This window comes from Drosophila gunungcola, assembly GCF_025200985.1.
Source record: "Drosophila gunungcola strain Sukarami chromosome 3L unlocalized genomic scaffold, Dgunungcola_SK_2 000003F, whole genome shotgun sequence".
In the NCBI taxonomy this organism is placed as follows: Eukaryota; Metazoa; Arthropoda; class Insecta; order Diptera; family Drosophilidae; genus Drosophila; species Drosophila gunungcola.
In genome coordinates, this window is record NW_026453179.1 from 6,037,744 (window position 1) to 6,054,420 (window position 16,677).

The 16,677-nt window shown below is 39.0% G+C and overlaps 4 protein-coding genes across 4 annotated transcripts; 1 reads left to right on the forward strand and 3 right to left on the reverse strand.

The window, feature by feature from the left end:
* Positions 1–276: 276 nt before the first annotated feature.
* Positions 277–1,924, forward strand: LOC128258393 (probable cytochrome P450 316a1). Its single transcript, XM_052989980.1, has 4 exons — positions 277–433; positions 490–919; positions 984–1,522; positions 1,578–1,924. Exons 1-4 carry the CDS (start codon positions 277–279, stop codon positions 1,922–1,924), a joined length of 1,473 nt encoding a protein of 490 aa, XP_052845940.1.
* Positions 1,925–2,055: 131 nt separating this feature from the next.
* On the reverse strand, positions 2,056–6,014 carry LOC128258476 (cytochrome P450 4d8). Its single transcript, XM_052990107.1, is given in 5 exon segments — positions 2,056–2,528; positions 2,597–2,834; positions 2,836–3,163; positions 3,569–4,022; positions 5,541–6,014. Coding segments are annotated over 5 exon segments (1,632 nt in total). The 5' UTR covers positions 5,803–6,014; the 3' UTR covers positions 2,056–2,178.
* A 143-nt stretch (positions 6,015–6,157) lies between these two features.
* On the reverse strand, positions 6,158–8,607 carry LOC128258477 (carboxypeptidase B). The gene is made up of 2 exons (XM_052990108.1): positions 7,862–8,607; positions 6,158–7,617 (listed from the first exon to the last, which is right to left on the reverse strand). The coding sequence occupies exons 1-2, from the start codon at positions 8,569–8,571 to the stop codon at positions 7,173–7,175; spliced, it is 1,155 nt and encodes a 384-aa protein (XP_052846068.1). The 5' UTR covers positions 8,572–8,607; the 3' UTR covers positions 6,158–7,172.
* Positions 8,608–11,536: 2,929 nt separating this feature from the next.
* LOC128258677 (uncharacterized) lies at positions 11,537–12,253 on the reverse strand. The gene has a single exon (XM_052990464.1). The coding sequence runs from the start codon at positions 12,208–12,210 to the stop codon at positions 11,626–11,628; it is 585 nt and encodes a 194-aa protein (XP_052846424.1). The 5' UTR covers positions 12,211–12,253; the 3' UTR covers positions 11,537–11,625.
* Positions 12,254–16,677: the final 4,424 nt, after the last annotated feature.

The window sequence follows — 16,677 nt, forward strand, 5'->3', positions numbered from 1 at the left end:
TTAACTTTTGTTTTGTTTGTTCCTAAAAACAACAAAAAAGAATTCTGTAAATAACTTACCTCAGCTTATCCCGAGATTTAACTATCGCTTGGATTATATTATTGTGCCTAACAAAGGGGTCTCGACATCGATAAGATTGGGAGATTTTAAGGCCCCCATAAGATAAGCTTTGCCCCTCGAACAGCCATAAACTGGGGAGCGGATAGATGCAAGCGATTGCGATTCGCTGCGATTAGCATAGACAAGCGAGTGCTGTGTTATTGCTCAGTTCCAAAAATGATCTTGACCACCACATTCGTGTGCTTTTGCCTGGCCTCGGCCTTCAACTACTTCAGGACCCGTCGGCAGCGGTTGATGATCAGGAATCTCAAAGGACCCTTTACCTGGCCGCTGATGGGTGCGATGCACAAATTGCTTCTGTTAAGCCCGAAAAGTAGGTGTATCCTTAAACTTATTTCCGGCAAATTGATTTCTAACTTAAACTGAAAGATTTTTTTAAGTGCAGTACCGAATACCTAACCAAATATGGTTCCTTGAGTCGTTGCTGGGTCTTTCATCGCCTTTTTATTCCACTGGCGGATATGGAGCTCAGCAGACAGCTTCTGGAAAGTGAAACGCACTTGGAGACGGGATATGAGCTGATGAAGGATTGGCTGGAAGGAGGTATCCTCATGTGTCAACCGGATCAGTGCCAAAGGCGACATGGCTTGATCAGTGGGCTGTTTGGCAATGGGAACCTGGAACAGCTGATGGAATTGTGTCGCCAGCAGGCGGAGAAACTGTATCAGAAGTTGTTGGATAAATCAGACCAAAAAGTGTTTGATATTTGGGATACAGTGGCTCCCAATGTCTTGGAACTGATGGTAAGGACCACCTGCGGGGCCAATCCTAGTGAGGAATATGCCAAGAATCTAGCAGAGTAGGTATTGCCCAGATATTACCCATTGAGTTTGTTAATATCTCACCGCCCTGATCTTTTTCAGTTTAGCGGAGCTCTATAGACAACGCTTCCTCAGCCTGCAGTCTGCCAACCGGTTCAACTATTGGCTTAGTTCTCCGTTTATGAGAAGACGTCAGAATCGTTTAATAAGAAGTTTGAATGAAGAACACCAGGATCTAATAGCCCGGCACCAAAAGCAAAACAAGTTGAAGAACGGAATTGTTTTGGTCGAGGATAATCTAGAGCCACTACCCGAAAAATGGCATGAATCCCTGCTCGACACTATCCTGAAAAGTAGAGATCCAGAACTTACACCTGAAGAAATCTGTGGGGAGCTGAATACCTGTAATTACCTGGGTTACCTGCTCTGCAGCTCAGCACTTTGTTTCGCCCTCGTCACAATTGCGAGAAATCCCTCAGTACAACAGAGGTGTTGGGAGGAATTAAGACTGGCTCAGAACAAGGACGGTGGATGGGATTTGGAAAAGCTTCCTTATCTAGAAGCTGTGCTACAGGAAACTCTTCGACTCTATCCGCCACAAGTGATAGTTGGGCGACAATTTAAGAAGGATTTTCCCTACAGTGCGTATGAGTGATATATCTGATTTGATTTCCTTTATAGCATAAATTCCAACAGCACATAGTATCGTGGGAGATGGAGAATTACCCTTTGGTTCCGAGATCTATATCAACCTCTATGAGCTGCAGCGTAATGAAAATCGTTATTCGAATGCCAACCACTTTGATGCGGAGCGATTCTTAGGCTCTTCTCCGGAACTGCTAAGTTTCAGTCTTGGGCCTCGATGCTGTCCCGCTAAAAACTTTAGTATAAGGCTACTGAAAACTCTGCTGGCCCCCATTATCACTCAATTTGAACTGTTGCCCTACGGCGATGAACTGCGTTTGGATTTGCGACTTATTTTAGGATCATTCAATGGATTTCAGTTGGCTTTAAGGCCACGAAAATCTGTGTATAATCCATAAATATATAAAGAAAATCTGAAAAAAAAAATTTTACTTTGATTTGATTAAAAATCTTTCTGTTAATATTTGTACAGTAAGTATTTGGTATTAGGCCCATATAATAATTTTCCGGAAAAGTTAATATTTTGTTGTTGAGACAATACTTTAAGTGATATTCACTGTTAAATATTTGTGACTGTATTTTTCCAACGTAAGTGAGTTAACCTAGTTAGCATAATTATAAACTATTATAAAACCCTGAAAAATCCTAATACTTATGTATTACTGCGCTTGCGCATTCCCAGCTGAAAGCCGGTATCCGATCGCAGGACGATGTTAACGACGCATTCCACTCGCTGACCCATCGGCAGAAGTTCGTACTCTCTTACAATCTTGGCCAGCATCATCTTCATCTCCAGCTGGGCAAACTTTTGACCAATGCAATTTCGTGGTCCGGCACTGAAAGGGATCATTTTAAAGGGTGCCACGCGACATCCGTCTTCGTGGCGCTCTGGGATGAACTCATCCGGGTTCGAAAAGGTCTCCGGCTGTCGATGGACTCCAAAAATACCTATTATAATCTCTGAGCCCGCTGGTATAACTCCATCACCGTACACAGAATTCGCTGAAAGAGGGTAAAACATTTAACTTAATTTTTTTATAATTGATTATTAAATTCCTAAGGACACATACTGTACTTAAAATCAGTCTGTAGCTTGCGACCCACAATCGGCACAGGTGGATACATCCTGAGTGACTCCTTGATGACGGACTCCATGTACTTGAGTTCCCCGAGATCCCGAATGCTTACTGGTCTGCTGCGATCGTTGCCCAGAACTCGCAGGATCTCCTCCAGCATCTTTTCCTGGACTTTGGGATGCCTGGAAAGCTCGTGCAGGCAGAAGGACAGAGCACTGGTGGTGGTATCATGTACCCTCGAACATGAAGGTGTCCACCTCCTCGCGGATCTCGTCGTTGGTCAGTGGTTTTCCATCAACACTGGACATCAGCAGGACATCCAATAGGGCCATTCGTCGCTTGGAGCCCACATCTTCGTCAGCGGTGTCCAATGTCATTCTGGATTGCTTCTGCTGATCCTCCAAGGCCTGACGTCGCTGTTCGATCACCTTGATGGTGAAGGCTTGCATGGTGCGGATTAGCTGCGTTTGGCGCCATTTCAAGTGCGGATGGGTGAGGGTAAACAGCAGTTCCACTTGCAGATAAACAGACATAAAGCGCCAGCTTAACAAGGCTGTGCATCTGGAAGAGTGCAGAAATTATTACTATATGTTAAAGTTCTCTAAAAATGTATTCACTGATAAAATACGTAGTATATCAAAGTTTTTCATACTCAAAATATATATTTTTCGCTTTGAATTGATCCTTTTGAGCTAAAGTCAATTTATGTTTTGAAATATAAAACTGTTTAAAATATTTAAGATTTAAAGGGTTAAATGTTTCATCTGATTAATTTAAAATCAATTTAAATTGCTTTTAAAATAAATAAATAATCCAATATTTTCAACAATAATTCAAACATTTTAATTTAAATCAAGCAATTTAATAAGCATTGTACCTAATATTATGATTTTAAAATATGAAATTTTACATTCAAAGTTAGATATTTATTTTTAATGTAGCATCATTGTAAAATAAAGTACTTACTCATTGACTGCATCGGCGTAGGGTGTGCTTTCGTTGGCCTGCGCATATATCTTTGTGCCCATGGCTGTTTCGGCTATAATGTCCAAGGCCGCTGCACAAATATTCCGATACACATCAAAGGTCTCGCCATTCGCCTTCTGCGCCAGCCTTTGGACACAAATGTTTGACTGCTGATCAAATACCTCCACAAACTGTTCAAGAATCGAAAAGTGAAACGTGGGCGTGATGATCTTGCGGCGCTGGTGCCACACTTTTCCATCGCTGAGGAGTAACCCGTTGCCAAGCCATTGTCCAAGGACCTTGTAGACCGGATGCTTCACCAGGTGCTCCTGGCTGCTCAGCAACTGCTCGTTCAACTCCGCATCGCCACTCATTATCAGCAGGCGATTGAAGATCCAAATTCGCTGGAGGTGACCATATCGGGACACATACTCACGACCCAACTCCAAAAAAGCTAAATATTAAAAAAAAAATAATTTGAAAATAAAAATAAATTAAATTAAAAAAAATGTAAGAAACAGACAGGCAAAAATTGAAATAAAAAATAACTATGTATAGTCCAATTAATCTAACCATTATATTCAAAAATTTTTACTAATAATACAAAAAGATAACAAGTTTAAAAATACCAATAAAGAAAATAGATCGATTGTTTTTATTTTTTTTATAAAGGAATTCAGATTGATAAAAACGAAAATCGATTATATTCAGGTGACGTTCATTTGTGGTTTAGCGATAATACAAGAGATTCCAAGGTAATCTATATTGAAAATATTTATTTGCTTAAGATTAAATTAAAAATAACTTTGTATAGCCCAATTAATCTAACCATTAAAAACTTTAAAAATACCATAGCTTGTTTTTATTTTTTTATAAAGGAACTCAGATTGATAAGAAAGAAAATCTATTTATGGTCAGGGGTTGTTCATTAATTGTTTAGCAATAATACAAGAGATTCCAAAGTAATCTTGTATGTTGAAAAGTTTATTAGCTTAAGATTAAGGATTTTACTGTTTGCCTTTACCAACACTAAAATTAGTATATTAGTAGATTAAACCTGGCTTATAATTTATAGAAGCAATTCGAAATTCTCCGTCAACAATAGCTTAACATCAAAATTTATTCATACGAAAACGTACTACATTTCAGTGTATCCGGTTTTCGGAAAACCGGTCGACTTAAATTATAATTAATTAGCCTGAGCAAAGTAAGACTCATGCATTACATAGATACAAAATATTATAAAATCAAGAGAGCGAGTCAAGTCGAGTTTGCATTGATATTTACTGAATACTTGTATTTTCTTATCAATAAGTGTAAAAACAGAAGTAATCACGAACAGCTTTCAAGCTTTCAGTGCTGAGTCAGTATATATAAAAGCTGGTAAATAATATTTAATATCTGTTACAATATTTCTCATAAAATAAAAGAGAATGAGAGAAAAAATTGATCAGATTAATAATGTCTAATAAAGCTCTACATATATATGTAATATAATAGTAAACAAGTATGTTCAGCTTTTCATTCTTTCTTGTTTGCAGATTAACAAAGTTTACATTATCGCAATCTATTCGAAGGAGTAATTAAAAAAATGTTTTTCCATCGACCTGAATTCAATTTTTATAATAACTTTTTAAGCAATTTTTGAATTTCATTCCGGTGAACTGCATGAGTGAGCTCCCCACAAAGCAAGAAATTTAGATCGCTTGCCAATTAAATTGATCAGATAACGATGCAAATTTTTTATATAATTATTATCCATATCTCCAATTGGTTTCAGTATATATATTTTTATATAATATACTTAGTTATTTTTTTAAAGTTTTTTCTGTCAGAATTTCAACAAATGTTAATTAAAATATGAAATAAAAATATTACATTATCCAATTGATTTTAAACTAATAATTTGTTATGGTGTTTTGTTATTAATCTTTGAATCAATAGAAATTGGTTATTTTTAGTGGATACTTACTTTTTGGGTTCAAGCGAAGGGCTAGTTGTAGGGCGCCAATGAGCGGTGGACACACGGGTCCCGGCAAATTGGCCACTTTCCGCCGGCGATCGGCCTGGCCAAGATGGACGATCCATCCGGCGACAACGAGCAACACAACCAGCAATAGCAGCAGCATTTCGCACTCTGAAACGCCTATCAACCAGTCGAACGATCCGAGCGATCCGAGAGCGGCAAACGTAAATCTAATCGGATTCGGATTCAAATGTAACCCAAAGTGCATGCAGTGAAGCTCTAAACTCTAGAGCGATAATTGTGCTAATCTGGGTAGACTATTTAAAGCTAGGGAACCATGAGTGGGTCTATTAAGCACTCGTATTCCTAGTAATTATTCCCACCCCAGCGGCAAGATTGCAAGGCCCTCCAGGCGATTGACACCCGCCCTGGGTGGTGGACTTTTTTTTAAGTAATTTCCGCTAGAGACATTCGTGCGGAAATTAAAACATTTGACCCAACTCCCGCGCATAAAGTGCATGAATGAATGGCTAGATGGATAGATAGACGGTTGGACTCGTCAGCTGGCCAAGGGGCTGCCTTCGAAAAAACTAATTAACAGCAGCTTCCTGGGGCCAGGCAACTTTGACTTTGTAATGGCATTTTATTATTTTAAACACTCACAATATTCACAGCACGACGAGAATGTTCACATGCAAGCGAAAAGTGTTTTTAATTGTACTCCGAATGTGGATTTTCAATTTTCACAATGACTGTTATAAATAAAATGCTTGGATATATCTCGCGATTCGTTTCGTTTCGTTTCGCTTCCTTTCAGCTGCTCCGCTAGCACAGAAAGATTTTCCGCATTAATTTTGCATATTAAAAATGCAATTTGTTGCGTTAATTGCAGCATGTGAAATGTATCGGACAATGCGAGTGATATGCGGGTATTCCAAGCCCGTTCTTCCACCCGAAAAGCCCTTCCCTTTTCCACGCCAACGAAGCAGCCAAGTCACGTTGATAGCAAGCGCAAACAGGCGGACAACGAGGCGTATGCGTAATGCAAAAGAGTGCAAGAGAGTGAGTGATAAATGGATGGGTTGGCGGAAGGGGGTTTCCCACTGCCCACCACTGGATATTAAAACTCTTTAAAGAGTGCAAGAGAAACTGATATTTTCCGCAATGCCTGCAAATAACAAAGAATTTAACCAAATGCTGATATGTTGCATATTCACGAATTAAAAATTAGATTTTAAACTTGAAGGAAATTTAAAAGAACAAGATTTTTTGTAAAAGATATGTATGTTTACAAATTGATTTTTCATTTTACTAACTGAATATGGCAATTTTTTAAAGAACATATTATGTTTTTGCATTCTGTTAAATTGTTGTTTCTAATTTAATTTAAGGGTTTATCTAACTAGAAATTCATAACTAGAGGCAGTACTCTAGTTAAAATCTGTAAAGTTATTGATTTTAGTATAACAGAAGATGTATAGTACAAATTTATGGTTTGAAAAACGAAACAATGTTACCAAATGTTATTTTTCTCTAAAAGATTAGAAAGTAGAACCTTAACATAACATTGGCAAAACGCCCTTAGTTTTTAGCATTTTTGTCGGTACGAGCAAAGGAGTATTTTTAGGTGTATCTCATTTAATGGCTTACAAAATTGTTGGTAAAATATACGAGAAGCAAGGTGGTTGTTCCAACCATGGAACTTAAGCCCCAATTCCGTGATGCACTTCCGGTAAGTCTCTGTATCTGTGATGGCTTTAATTGTCGGGAGGGCGGGTATATTTCAATGACCTTCTCGCCAAACGCTCGAATACCCGTCCACGATTCATCAGCTAAGCGTCGTATATCCCAGGTTGGTGGGAAAAACTTGTACTCCACGTGGTCCCCGCCCGTTCCCGACATCTCGAAGACAAAAGAGAGGGGGAATCCCACTTTATAGGCGTAATCCATACTGGTACCGCCGAATGTTCCGGAATATTGAGCGGCCTGCCGCGGCTTTATTACCGTGCCAGTGCTCTGAAATATTTGATCGGCGACATACTTGGCGATTTCATCGTGTTCCCCTTGATTCGGCACCGGAGTACTGCAGAGAAAATAATTTATTTAGTAAATTAATAATTTATTAAAAACAGTTTTTAAACAGAAATCTATTCCAACCGAAATTTATTTCGAGGAGAATTTTGTCTTAATCAATAAAAAATCAGTGGTAAGCTGACCTGAGAGCTCAAATATGTTTCTCTGCTTATTTATGACTATTTAAAATTTAACTTTATAATTTTGTTGCTATAAGCAGTATATCCCAACTTAACACTTACTAAAATACTCACCTTTCATAAACCCAAGGATAGAAAACCGAACGGTTGGCCGTGTGCAGGGAAAGATACATGACAGCTCGCTCACTTTCCACCAGGCTGTGCATTATATCGCGCACTGTACGTGACTCCACCTCGGAAAATGGTTCATTTCCCGCGTAATTTTCATCGCAAGGATCTTTTAGCTCCGGAAAACCCTCTGCCCAGCCCACTTCAAAGTTCCTGTTGAGATTGGTGCCGAAACAGCCGCCGCCATTCGGTGTCCTTGTGTTTCTCCAATAACGATCCTTACTGCGGGAGTACTCGTAACCATCGGGATTGACCAGTGGCATAATGTGCCAATCGAAGTCGGCTAGGAGGTGGGCATTTTCCTCAAACTCAACCACCAACTTATTGATGGCATAGAGGGCGGCGGCGGGGGTCATCCATTCCCGAGCGTGCAAGGCGGCATCCAAGAAGATCACCCTCTTTCCCTGCCGCCCATCTCCGTTCGTTATCATGACGAGTTTCAGGGCACGGTTCTCGTACGATCGACCCACCTCCTTTAGGGTCACCCGATCGCTGTGGGCTATGGCCAGCCGATCCAGGTACGACATCACTCCGTCATAGCTGAGGTAGTCACTCAGTTGAAGTCTGATAGACTTTCGCCTGCGGATGGAACTCGTCTCCGCCAGCGGACTCACAATCACCACGAGAAAGACAATCGCGCACAGAGGTGTCCACATCTTGCCGGAGAGCCACTGTTGAGGGCACTAACTCTGATCGACCTTATCGCGTTTATATATAGCTTTGGGAGATAGCTAATCAAGTTATTTCTCTTCATTAAAAAGAGGTTGACAATAAAACTATCTCTCTTTATAAATATATATGATATATATGACTGTCGCGATGTAATTAAGCTTTGTTTTTCCAAACGAGTTCTCAATTTATCTACATACATACAAACATTATATTAGCATGATTTTATTCAATCCCACTCGGGCTAAAACTAATAGAAGCGGTGGTAAATTATTAAATTAAATTTTACAAATTTAACGTGCATATTTTCTCTTCTGATTAATTTAAGAGGGCTTTCAATACCGTACATATTGAAGAAAAATGTGATTTTTTATTTTCAAAAAGCCTTATGAAATTGTTTAACCATTCTTAAACAACTTATATATGAAAAACAAGAAAGGAAGCAAACTTCGGCAATCCGAAGTTCATATACCCTTGTAGCTTTGCAAGAATTAAATATTTTTGAAAACACTAGAATTATGATTTACTTGCGTATATATTTAAAAACATTGAAGCTATGATGATTTGCAGCTCAATTATTAGATAGTTATTTATAGTCGTCCGATTTTGATGAAACTTAAACCGTAATTCTGAAATATTTAAGTATTACTTTATGTCGAAGAATTAAAAAAAAATAAAAACAGCAAAGTTATAATTTTTTTTTATTTATTTTTTTCGATTGTTCCTATGAGAGCTATATGCTATAGTCGTCCGATCCGGCTCGTTCCGACTTATATACTACCTGCAATAGAAAGACAACTTTTGGGAAAGTTTCATGCAGATAGCTTTAAAACTGAGAGACTAGTTTGCGTAGAAACGGACGGACAGACGGACAAGGCTAGATCGACTCTACTAGTGATGCTGATCAAGAACATATATACTTTATAGGGTCGGAGATGTCTCCTTCCCTGCGTTGCAAACTTCTGACAGAAATTATAATACCCTCTGCAAGGGTACAAAAAGCTGAGCCTATAATATTGGATTCAAATGCGGTGGGACCTGCTAAAAAATTGTGTTGATTTGTGTAATTTATATATATTATTAAGTATTTATAAGGCAAACAAATATACGACGAAAGAAATTTGATGAGTAATCCAGTGTATAATATTTTAAATCACTGAAGTTAACCGCAATTATTTGAGCAACTTCAAAAAACTTTTCGGTAATCGAGTTAATATTTTCTTAGGCCAAGAAAAGGCAAAGAATGCAGATGGTTAAGTAAGTTTTCACCATTTTGTAACATTTTTGCGCAACGACTTTATCTCGCTTTGCCATTTTGCGGTTTAAGGGGCCATTAAAAAATGTAATTATGTTGATAAATACGTCTTACTGGGCATTTTTTATTTTGCATTTTTATTTTGCCAACTTCCCTTTGAACGATGTCCTGGGGTTGGAAAGTGGGAAAACTTTAACCGCAACAGCTAAATAAAAACAACAACTAACGGCTCGGCCTTTCTTCGTCTCTTGCTTTTTGTTAGCTGTTTCAACGTTTCAACTTTTTAGCCAACAAATTTACTTGCCATGGTCGGGAAAATATTTTATCATTGCGCCTTTTAGCACTCAAGTGGCGGACAGAAGCGGTGGCCCAAAAAGGGCCGGGCCAGGAGGTCCGGCTGGATCCCGGACTAAGCTGAGTTTATGGCTTCATTTTTTGCAAATTCTAGCCTTTTGCTCCTTTTTTTCTATTCAGAAGTTTACTTCAGAAGTTGCAGTCTCTATTCTGGTAATCATTTTGGCCATTACTTTGATGGCCAGCTAATGAAGCTATCATTTTGGCAAACTATGGATAGATAAAACCCGAGCGCACAAATTGATTATTGACTTTGGGCATTTGAGAGTTTTCGATTTGCTTCCGGCTCCCTAAGAGTTTTCTTTTCTTTTGCAAAATTAATGAGCCTGCAAAAATCTGATTTCAATTTCCCGATTACAGTTGTCAATGTGCATAATTTACGAGGAGGGGAAGAATCTTATTAGTTCATAAGGCACGCCAGTTGATGGTCCTTCGTCCTTTCAAATGCTCCTGGCTCCTTCGGTTGCCATGCGAGTCACGTAGCTTCCATGTCCGATTTTTAAGTTTGCGCTGCACAAATCACGTAACCCCTCCGCACTCCCAATTCGCATCCCCCGCCGACAAGGCAAGGATCACGGACTGGTGTAATGTCCTACTTGGGGCTATTTGTAATGTGCACTTTCTGTGGATTTTTATGATTTGTTTACGCTGCCTCCGAACGTGAGTGATAAACTGAGAGTAAACCGCTGGCGGGCCCAGTAAATCGAGGGATTGGAGCCTGTGGCCAAATGCAGAGGACATGATGCAAAAAAGTTAGCATTGCAAGAACTATAACTACAAATGAACTTCAAACTCATCTGTTTAGCTTTTGAATAACTATAAAATGCTTATTTATAGCAGTCAAACAGAAGGCAAGTAAACTTTTCTTTAAATTCAAAACTAAGTATCATTAATTTCGTAGAATTTTGCGTTCTTTAACAGACACTTTATAACGAACATCAAATATTCACCCTTTCTTTTAACTTTTCTACAATATAAACTAAAATATTTTATTAACTTTATTATTGGTGCTAGCAATTTTTACACCCAGAGAAAAGCGACATGAATGAAACATTGTTTCTCAAAATATTGACTTACTTAAAATAAACTAAAAATATAGCAATGTAATTATTTAATTGTTTTTTAAAATAGGAAAATTGTGATTTAATTTTTTTTTCATTTCAAATCTAAATTTTTCCATACTTAAACAAAACAGTATCGAAAATATTTAATTTAAAGTTAAGACATACGGATTTGCCAATAATTGCTAATCATTTTTATTATCTAAAAATATTTTGTTGCATTATTTTTCATTACAAATATTTATATTGTTGTGAAAATGTTTAAAATATCAAACATAAGTATAATCGATCGATCAATATTTGTTGAACAATTTAATTAACAAGTACAAGTGTACGCAACAAGGTATAAAGTTAGTTAGTTAAACTATAGTTTAGAAACCGTAATGGGTACCGAAACCATCGAAGGTCATGTGGGAGACGGTCTCCGCCGGGGAATACTGGATGACGGTGGGCTGGTGACTGTAGTGGGCGGGCTGGTGATAAACGGCGGGGGTCTCCACATGGGCAGGTTGGTGGTAGACCGAAGGAGTCGCCACCTGAGCGGGCTGATGGTACACCGGAGAGGTCTGGACACGGGCGGGTTGATGGTAGACCGGCGATGCCTGGGTGAACAGATGAGATGGCTCCGGCTGAGCCTGATGGGTGTAGACTGGAGCCGGGATCGAGACTGGAACTGGGGCTGGGGCGTAGCTGAAGGTCTTGGCCACCGCCGGCTGGTAGACATTGTTGCTGATCCGGGTGTCTTGCTTGTGGACCTGCGAGAAGGGCGTGGCCACCGACTTGGCGTAGTGGGAGACGGTGCCGTCAAAGCTCCTGACCACATTCTGCTGGGTGTGGGCCACCGCGTGCTCATCGCCCGCATAGCTGATGCTCGGCTGGGCAATCAATCCCGCCCTGGTGGAGGCCAGCAGGAGCAGCAGGCTGGAGGCGACGCCGAGGAAGTGGAAGTGAGCCATGTCGGTTGGTGGAGCTATGGGAACAACTGTGCCGGATAAGTCGGTGGGCAGGTCATATATAGAAGGCCTGACCACCGCAGTGCCAATTACTCATAATCGGGCGCACTCCTCAAACTTGTTTCAGCTTTGCTGGCTGGCTTTGCGTGACTTTCAGAAATCCATTTCTCTATCCCTCGATCGTGGCAAATCAATTTACAATTGCCCAGCTCCAAGTGACAGCCACAAAGGCGGGGGAACATATATATACATATATATCTGTATACTTTATATTGGAGAAGGGCGTGTCGACGACCCAGTTAAAAGAGCCCAACTCTTGGCCTAGGCATTGCATAATGGCCGGAATCAGGTAGTAAGGTCTGTGCACTTGCCGCACTTGCTCCACATTCCACGGACTTGGCCCGCCTGATGACGGTGGTGATGGCAACTTACAATTCACCGCTGAAGGGCCATCAAGTGGCCCAAACATATTGCGGCCGCGCAATTTATGGCCCATCGGAGATGCATTAACGGCGTTGCCAAATTGTTAATGCATTTTCAGTTCCATTTACTCTTCAAGCCGCTCAGTCGCCGTGTTACAGTCAAAGTTACATGAAGATACGCAGCCAAATGTGGATATGTGGTTTTTTACCCCTCAAGAGTGACAACAATGATGCATAATAGCACAGTACTAATATCTTCAGCTTTCTTGTTTGATGGTGGAGGAAAACATTTAAAAGGGTACATTCAGATAAAAAATTCAAGTATTGAGAAATCAGAGGGATGTTATATATTTATAAAGCTAGTAATTCACAAGTTTTTAAACAAATCGTTCTGAAAAGGTCAATTTCAACAACGTTTATTTCTAAACTGTATCTGTAAATTCGGGAGAACCTCAAAGAAGTCTTCTTTGACTTTTAATTAATGATCTTCCTCAAATAATTGAATCCTCCAAATGTTATTATGTATGCGGATGACATCAAGTTGTGTATGCATATGGCACCACCAAGTCAAGTCAGCAAGCTACTTAGTCCAGATAAATGTATATCCATGTCATTTTATCGATCCAATCCACATGTTCGCAAATACTCTAAGGAACTCATAGATACTATTCAATATCTTGGTGTCCTTTGTCCTGCTTGAGGAATTCGAAAATCCATACACCACAAAGCTCCTTTACGTTCGACCTACACTAGAGTACTGGTCCAGTGTATGGTGCCAATCAATATCGAATTTCTATTTAACTTATTTATTTTACACAATAATATTTGATACAAATTGTATATATATTTTTAAGTTATGTTACTTAATAAGCATAGAAATCACTGCCAAACAAATTTGTTTGGTAATTGGTGGGAAGAGATTTGTATAATGTTTTTTAAAAAACTAATTGAAATAAAAATGCATTACTTTAAAAAAGTTTGATAAAAACTAAATATATATATATATTAAGTGGACTTTTATTTTATAAAAATTAAAACTCCTAATAGACTACACCTTTAAACCTTAATCTTAAATGGTATTTTGATCGACCTGCACTCAAATTCCGCTTTACAGTTTCCGTTTCCGTTTCTGTTTCTCCATCAATGGACCGACACTCGAGTTGAAGTTGCCCTATTGATGCTAAAACCTCTCTTTGATTCCTTGGCTTGTCCGTAAAATCGTTCAGCTCACAATTGAGTCATAATGCAATTGGCAAACGTCAAGCAAATGTTGTTAACTTGCCCAACGAGACAGAGAATGGGAGATGGATGGATCCATACGGATGTCCGGTTTGCAAGTGTTGGAGACATTGTTGCCTTGACTGGCGGAGCGAAAGTTTTGCGCAATGAAAATGACACACTCACACACTCGCACACTCGCAAATAGCATCAGAATCACGGCGCCAAATGTGATTACGATTACAGCGATTGCGAGCCAACTTGAGAAAGTCACCTTTGTTGGCTCCGCACTCAACACACATATCTTTGTTGTGGGGATTAAGGAGCGGAGAGTGTGCCTGTGTGTCCATTATGGTCCTTATGAAATTCGGCACATAAATTGTATTATTGCATTTATGCTTGATTTTATTTCCCCCAACATTCGGCAATGGTTTTCTTTGCTGATTGTGTTTGAGTGTTGAATTGGCTTTCGCATTACCTATTTTTTTTTTTTTTTGGTTGCGGACTTAAGTGGATTCGTCTTCGTTTACGTCTGCATTGTCGTCTGACTGAACTTAACGTTTTATTGAACCGACAGGAATCACATGTGAGTGCTTACATTTCAACGGTTTCCTTTGCCTTTTCAACTCATGCCAACGCAATTTGAACTTCAATTAGCTGCATTTGGCCATGGCTAATAAACGCTTCTTTCGTCTCTGCTCCTCGTGTTGATATACAATTACAAATGACGCGTCAGGGCCAGGCCGAAAGTCAATTACCAGGGTGCACTGGAAAAAAAATATCATCTCATCAGTATTTTTTGACATATGCAATCTTGAAAACAAAGAAATGAGGTTTTCAAACCGAAGTGATTTTGCTAAAGTTTAAACATTTCAAAAAAAAGAAATAGTATTTAAATCAGATAAGGTGCTAAAATATTTTTAGGAAATTAAAATTAATATTACTAAAAGTAGGCAATACCTTTTGTATTCCGAAAGTAAAGAATAAAGGATATATCTGGCAATAATATTTTGCCTTAACTCAAAACATTTATAAAAATCCATCTTCAATTTTCACCCGTGCAATTGGTAGCGAAAAGAAAGAAAAGTAGCATAACAGCCCGCGCCTTGTTGGCTAATTGGAATTGAAACATAAATTAAGCGTCCAATTCGAAGGCGAAGACGGCAGAATGCAACTAAAACTTTACGACTTCTTCACTTTGGCCAATTCCGGGCGCAACTTCCGCATTCACGTGCCGTCCTGCACTTTTACGTTTTGTCGTAATCCCCGCCAATTACGATACCACTAGTTTCCCACTTAAGTTGTTCTCGCTACTGCTGTTGCATCCACATTGACAGCTTAGATTAAGTGTTGACTATAAATTCGTACGGTTAGTTGGCGGTTGTATTTATGAGGCAAGAGCAGTTGCCATTTGGCAGGTCGAAATTATTTGCTGGCAATTACAAGTGGCCAGCAACACGTTTATCTCACCCCCTCCAGTTGTCCATTTGTTCAATCGATCCTTTGATCATGTTATATGTAAAGGTTTCATTTTGATGAGAGGTCTGATTTAGGCAGAAAAGCAGGAAGTTGTTTTTATATTTTTCAAAACCAGAAACCAATAAAATTAAATAATCAGAACAAACGTTTTTTAAATCATAAAATATTTGATATATGTGATGAGAATAGAATAATTTTGTATTATTATTTTGCCAAAAAAAAATTTTAACAAATTTTCTAATCAGGTCAAACATTTCCTATATATATATTATCAATTTTACAACTCTTTATAGTTTTATATAAGAATCTCAGCCACAAGCACCAGGGTTAAATTTCGCCTGAATGCTAAGGTTCCTGGTGTTATATTGCCAATCAGCTGCAAAAACCACCCACACCCGCCCCAAGGAAAGCTCCATTACTCCCCCCTTTGAACGCCCGAGTTCCTTGGCTCTCCGTGCTTTATGGCACAAAGGGGACTTGGCTTCAATTTTCTTTATATTACAGCTTGATTTAATTTGACGTGAGACTTGCTCTTGGGCCCTGTTCTTGACCAGACCGAAATTAGAAATGGAATCATGCAATGCGGGGTAGCAATTCCAAACCGAATCTGATTCTGAAGTGAAACGATTGCAGGTTACAATCGGGGAAATTCAAATGTCGCTTAATGAAAATATGAACAATTGGCAAAAGCAAATGTCATTTGCCAGCTGCCAGGCTCAGCGAGTTAGGGGTGGCTGATCTGCCCGATTGATATAATTTCATTAAGCGACCTTTCCCCCCAAAAACATTTTCAATGTAGGGCCACGCCCACCGCCCACCCACTGTGACACTGCCAGGGTAAACTTTTGGTGCAAAAAAGGAATAAAAAGTAACTGAAAACGCTCGCTTAATAACAAATGTAAAGCGGAAAACGAGAGGGCAGTGCTGGTCGAAAAAAAAAGGAAAATGATAATGAAAATGAAAATGCATAAACAGAAATCGTTGACAAGGCGGTGGGCGGTATATACAGAGTGCTTAGATGTAGGACTGCTGTGAGGAAAACTCATTAAAACTTTTTCACAGCCCATTTAAAAGCAATTTGTAAATTGTAAAACTTGCACTTGGCCCGCGCAAAGTCGTTGAAAAATTGTAATAATTATTGTTTATATATTCAAGGCAAGCATAACCCATATTTCAAAGGAAATGTAGACAAAAATATATTTATGGACTTAATTGTTCGTAATTAGTACATTACTTTAATTGTATATCCTAACTCTCTGTAGTTTTCTTAGTCAAAATGAAAGTGGGTAAGTAAAATAAAAATGTTGCTTTTGGGTACCGTTAGAGGTTAGCCATGGTAAATAATTTTAAA

What these genes read in the sequence shown, in the direction of transcription:
- LOC128258677 (XM_052990464.1), bottom strand. Translation starts at nt 12,210, where the DNA reads ATGGCTCACTTCCACTTCCTCGGCGTCGCCTCCAGCCTGCTGCTCCTG.
- LOC128258477 (XM_052990108.1), bottom strand. Translation starts at nt 8,571, where the DNA reads ATGTGGACACCTCTGTGCGCGATTGTCTTTCTCGTGGTGATTGTGAGT. An exon ending in TATCCTTGGGTTTATGAAAG is followed by an intron (nt 7,618 to 7,861) that starts GTGAGTATTTTA and finishes TTTTCTCTGCAG; the next exon opens with TACTCCGGTGCCGAATCAAG.
- LOC128258393 (XM_052989980.1), top strand. Translation starts at nt 277, where the DNA reads ATGATCTTGACCACCACATTCGTGTGCTTTTGCCTGGCCTCGGCCTTC. An exon ending in GCTTCTGTTAAGCCCGAAAA is followed by an intron (nt 434 to 489) that starts GTAGGTGTATCC and finishes TTAAACTGAAAG; the next exon opens with ATTTTTTTAAGTGCAGTACC. An exon ending in TAAGAAGGATTTTCCCTACA is followed by an intron (nt 1,523 to 1,577) that starts GTGCGTATGAGT and finishes AAATTCCAACAG; the next exon opens with CACATAGTATCGTGGGAGAT.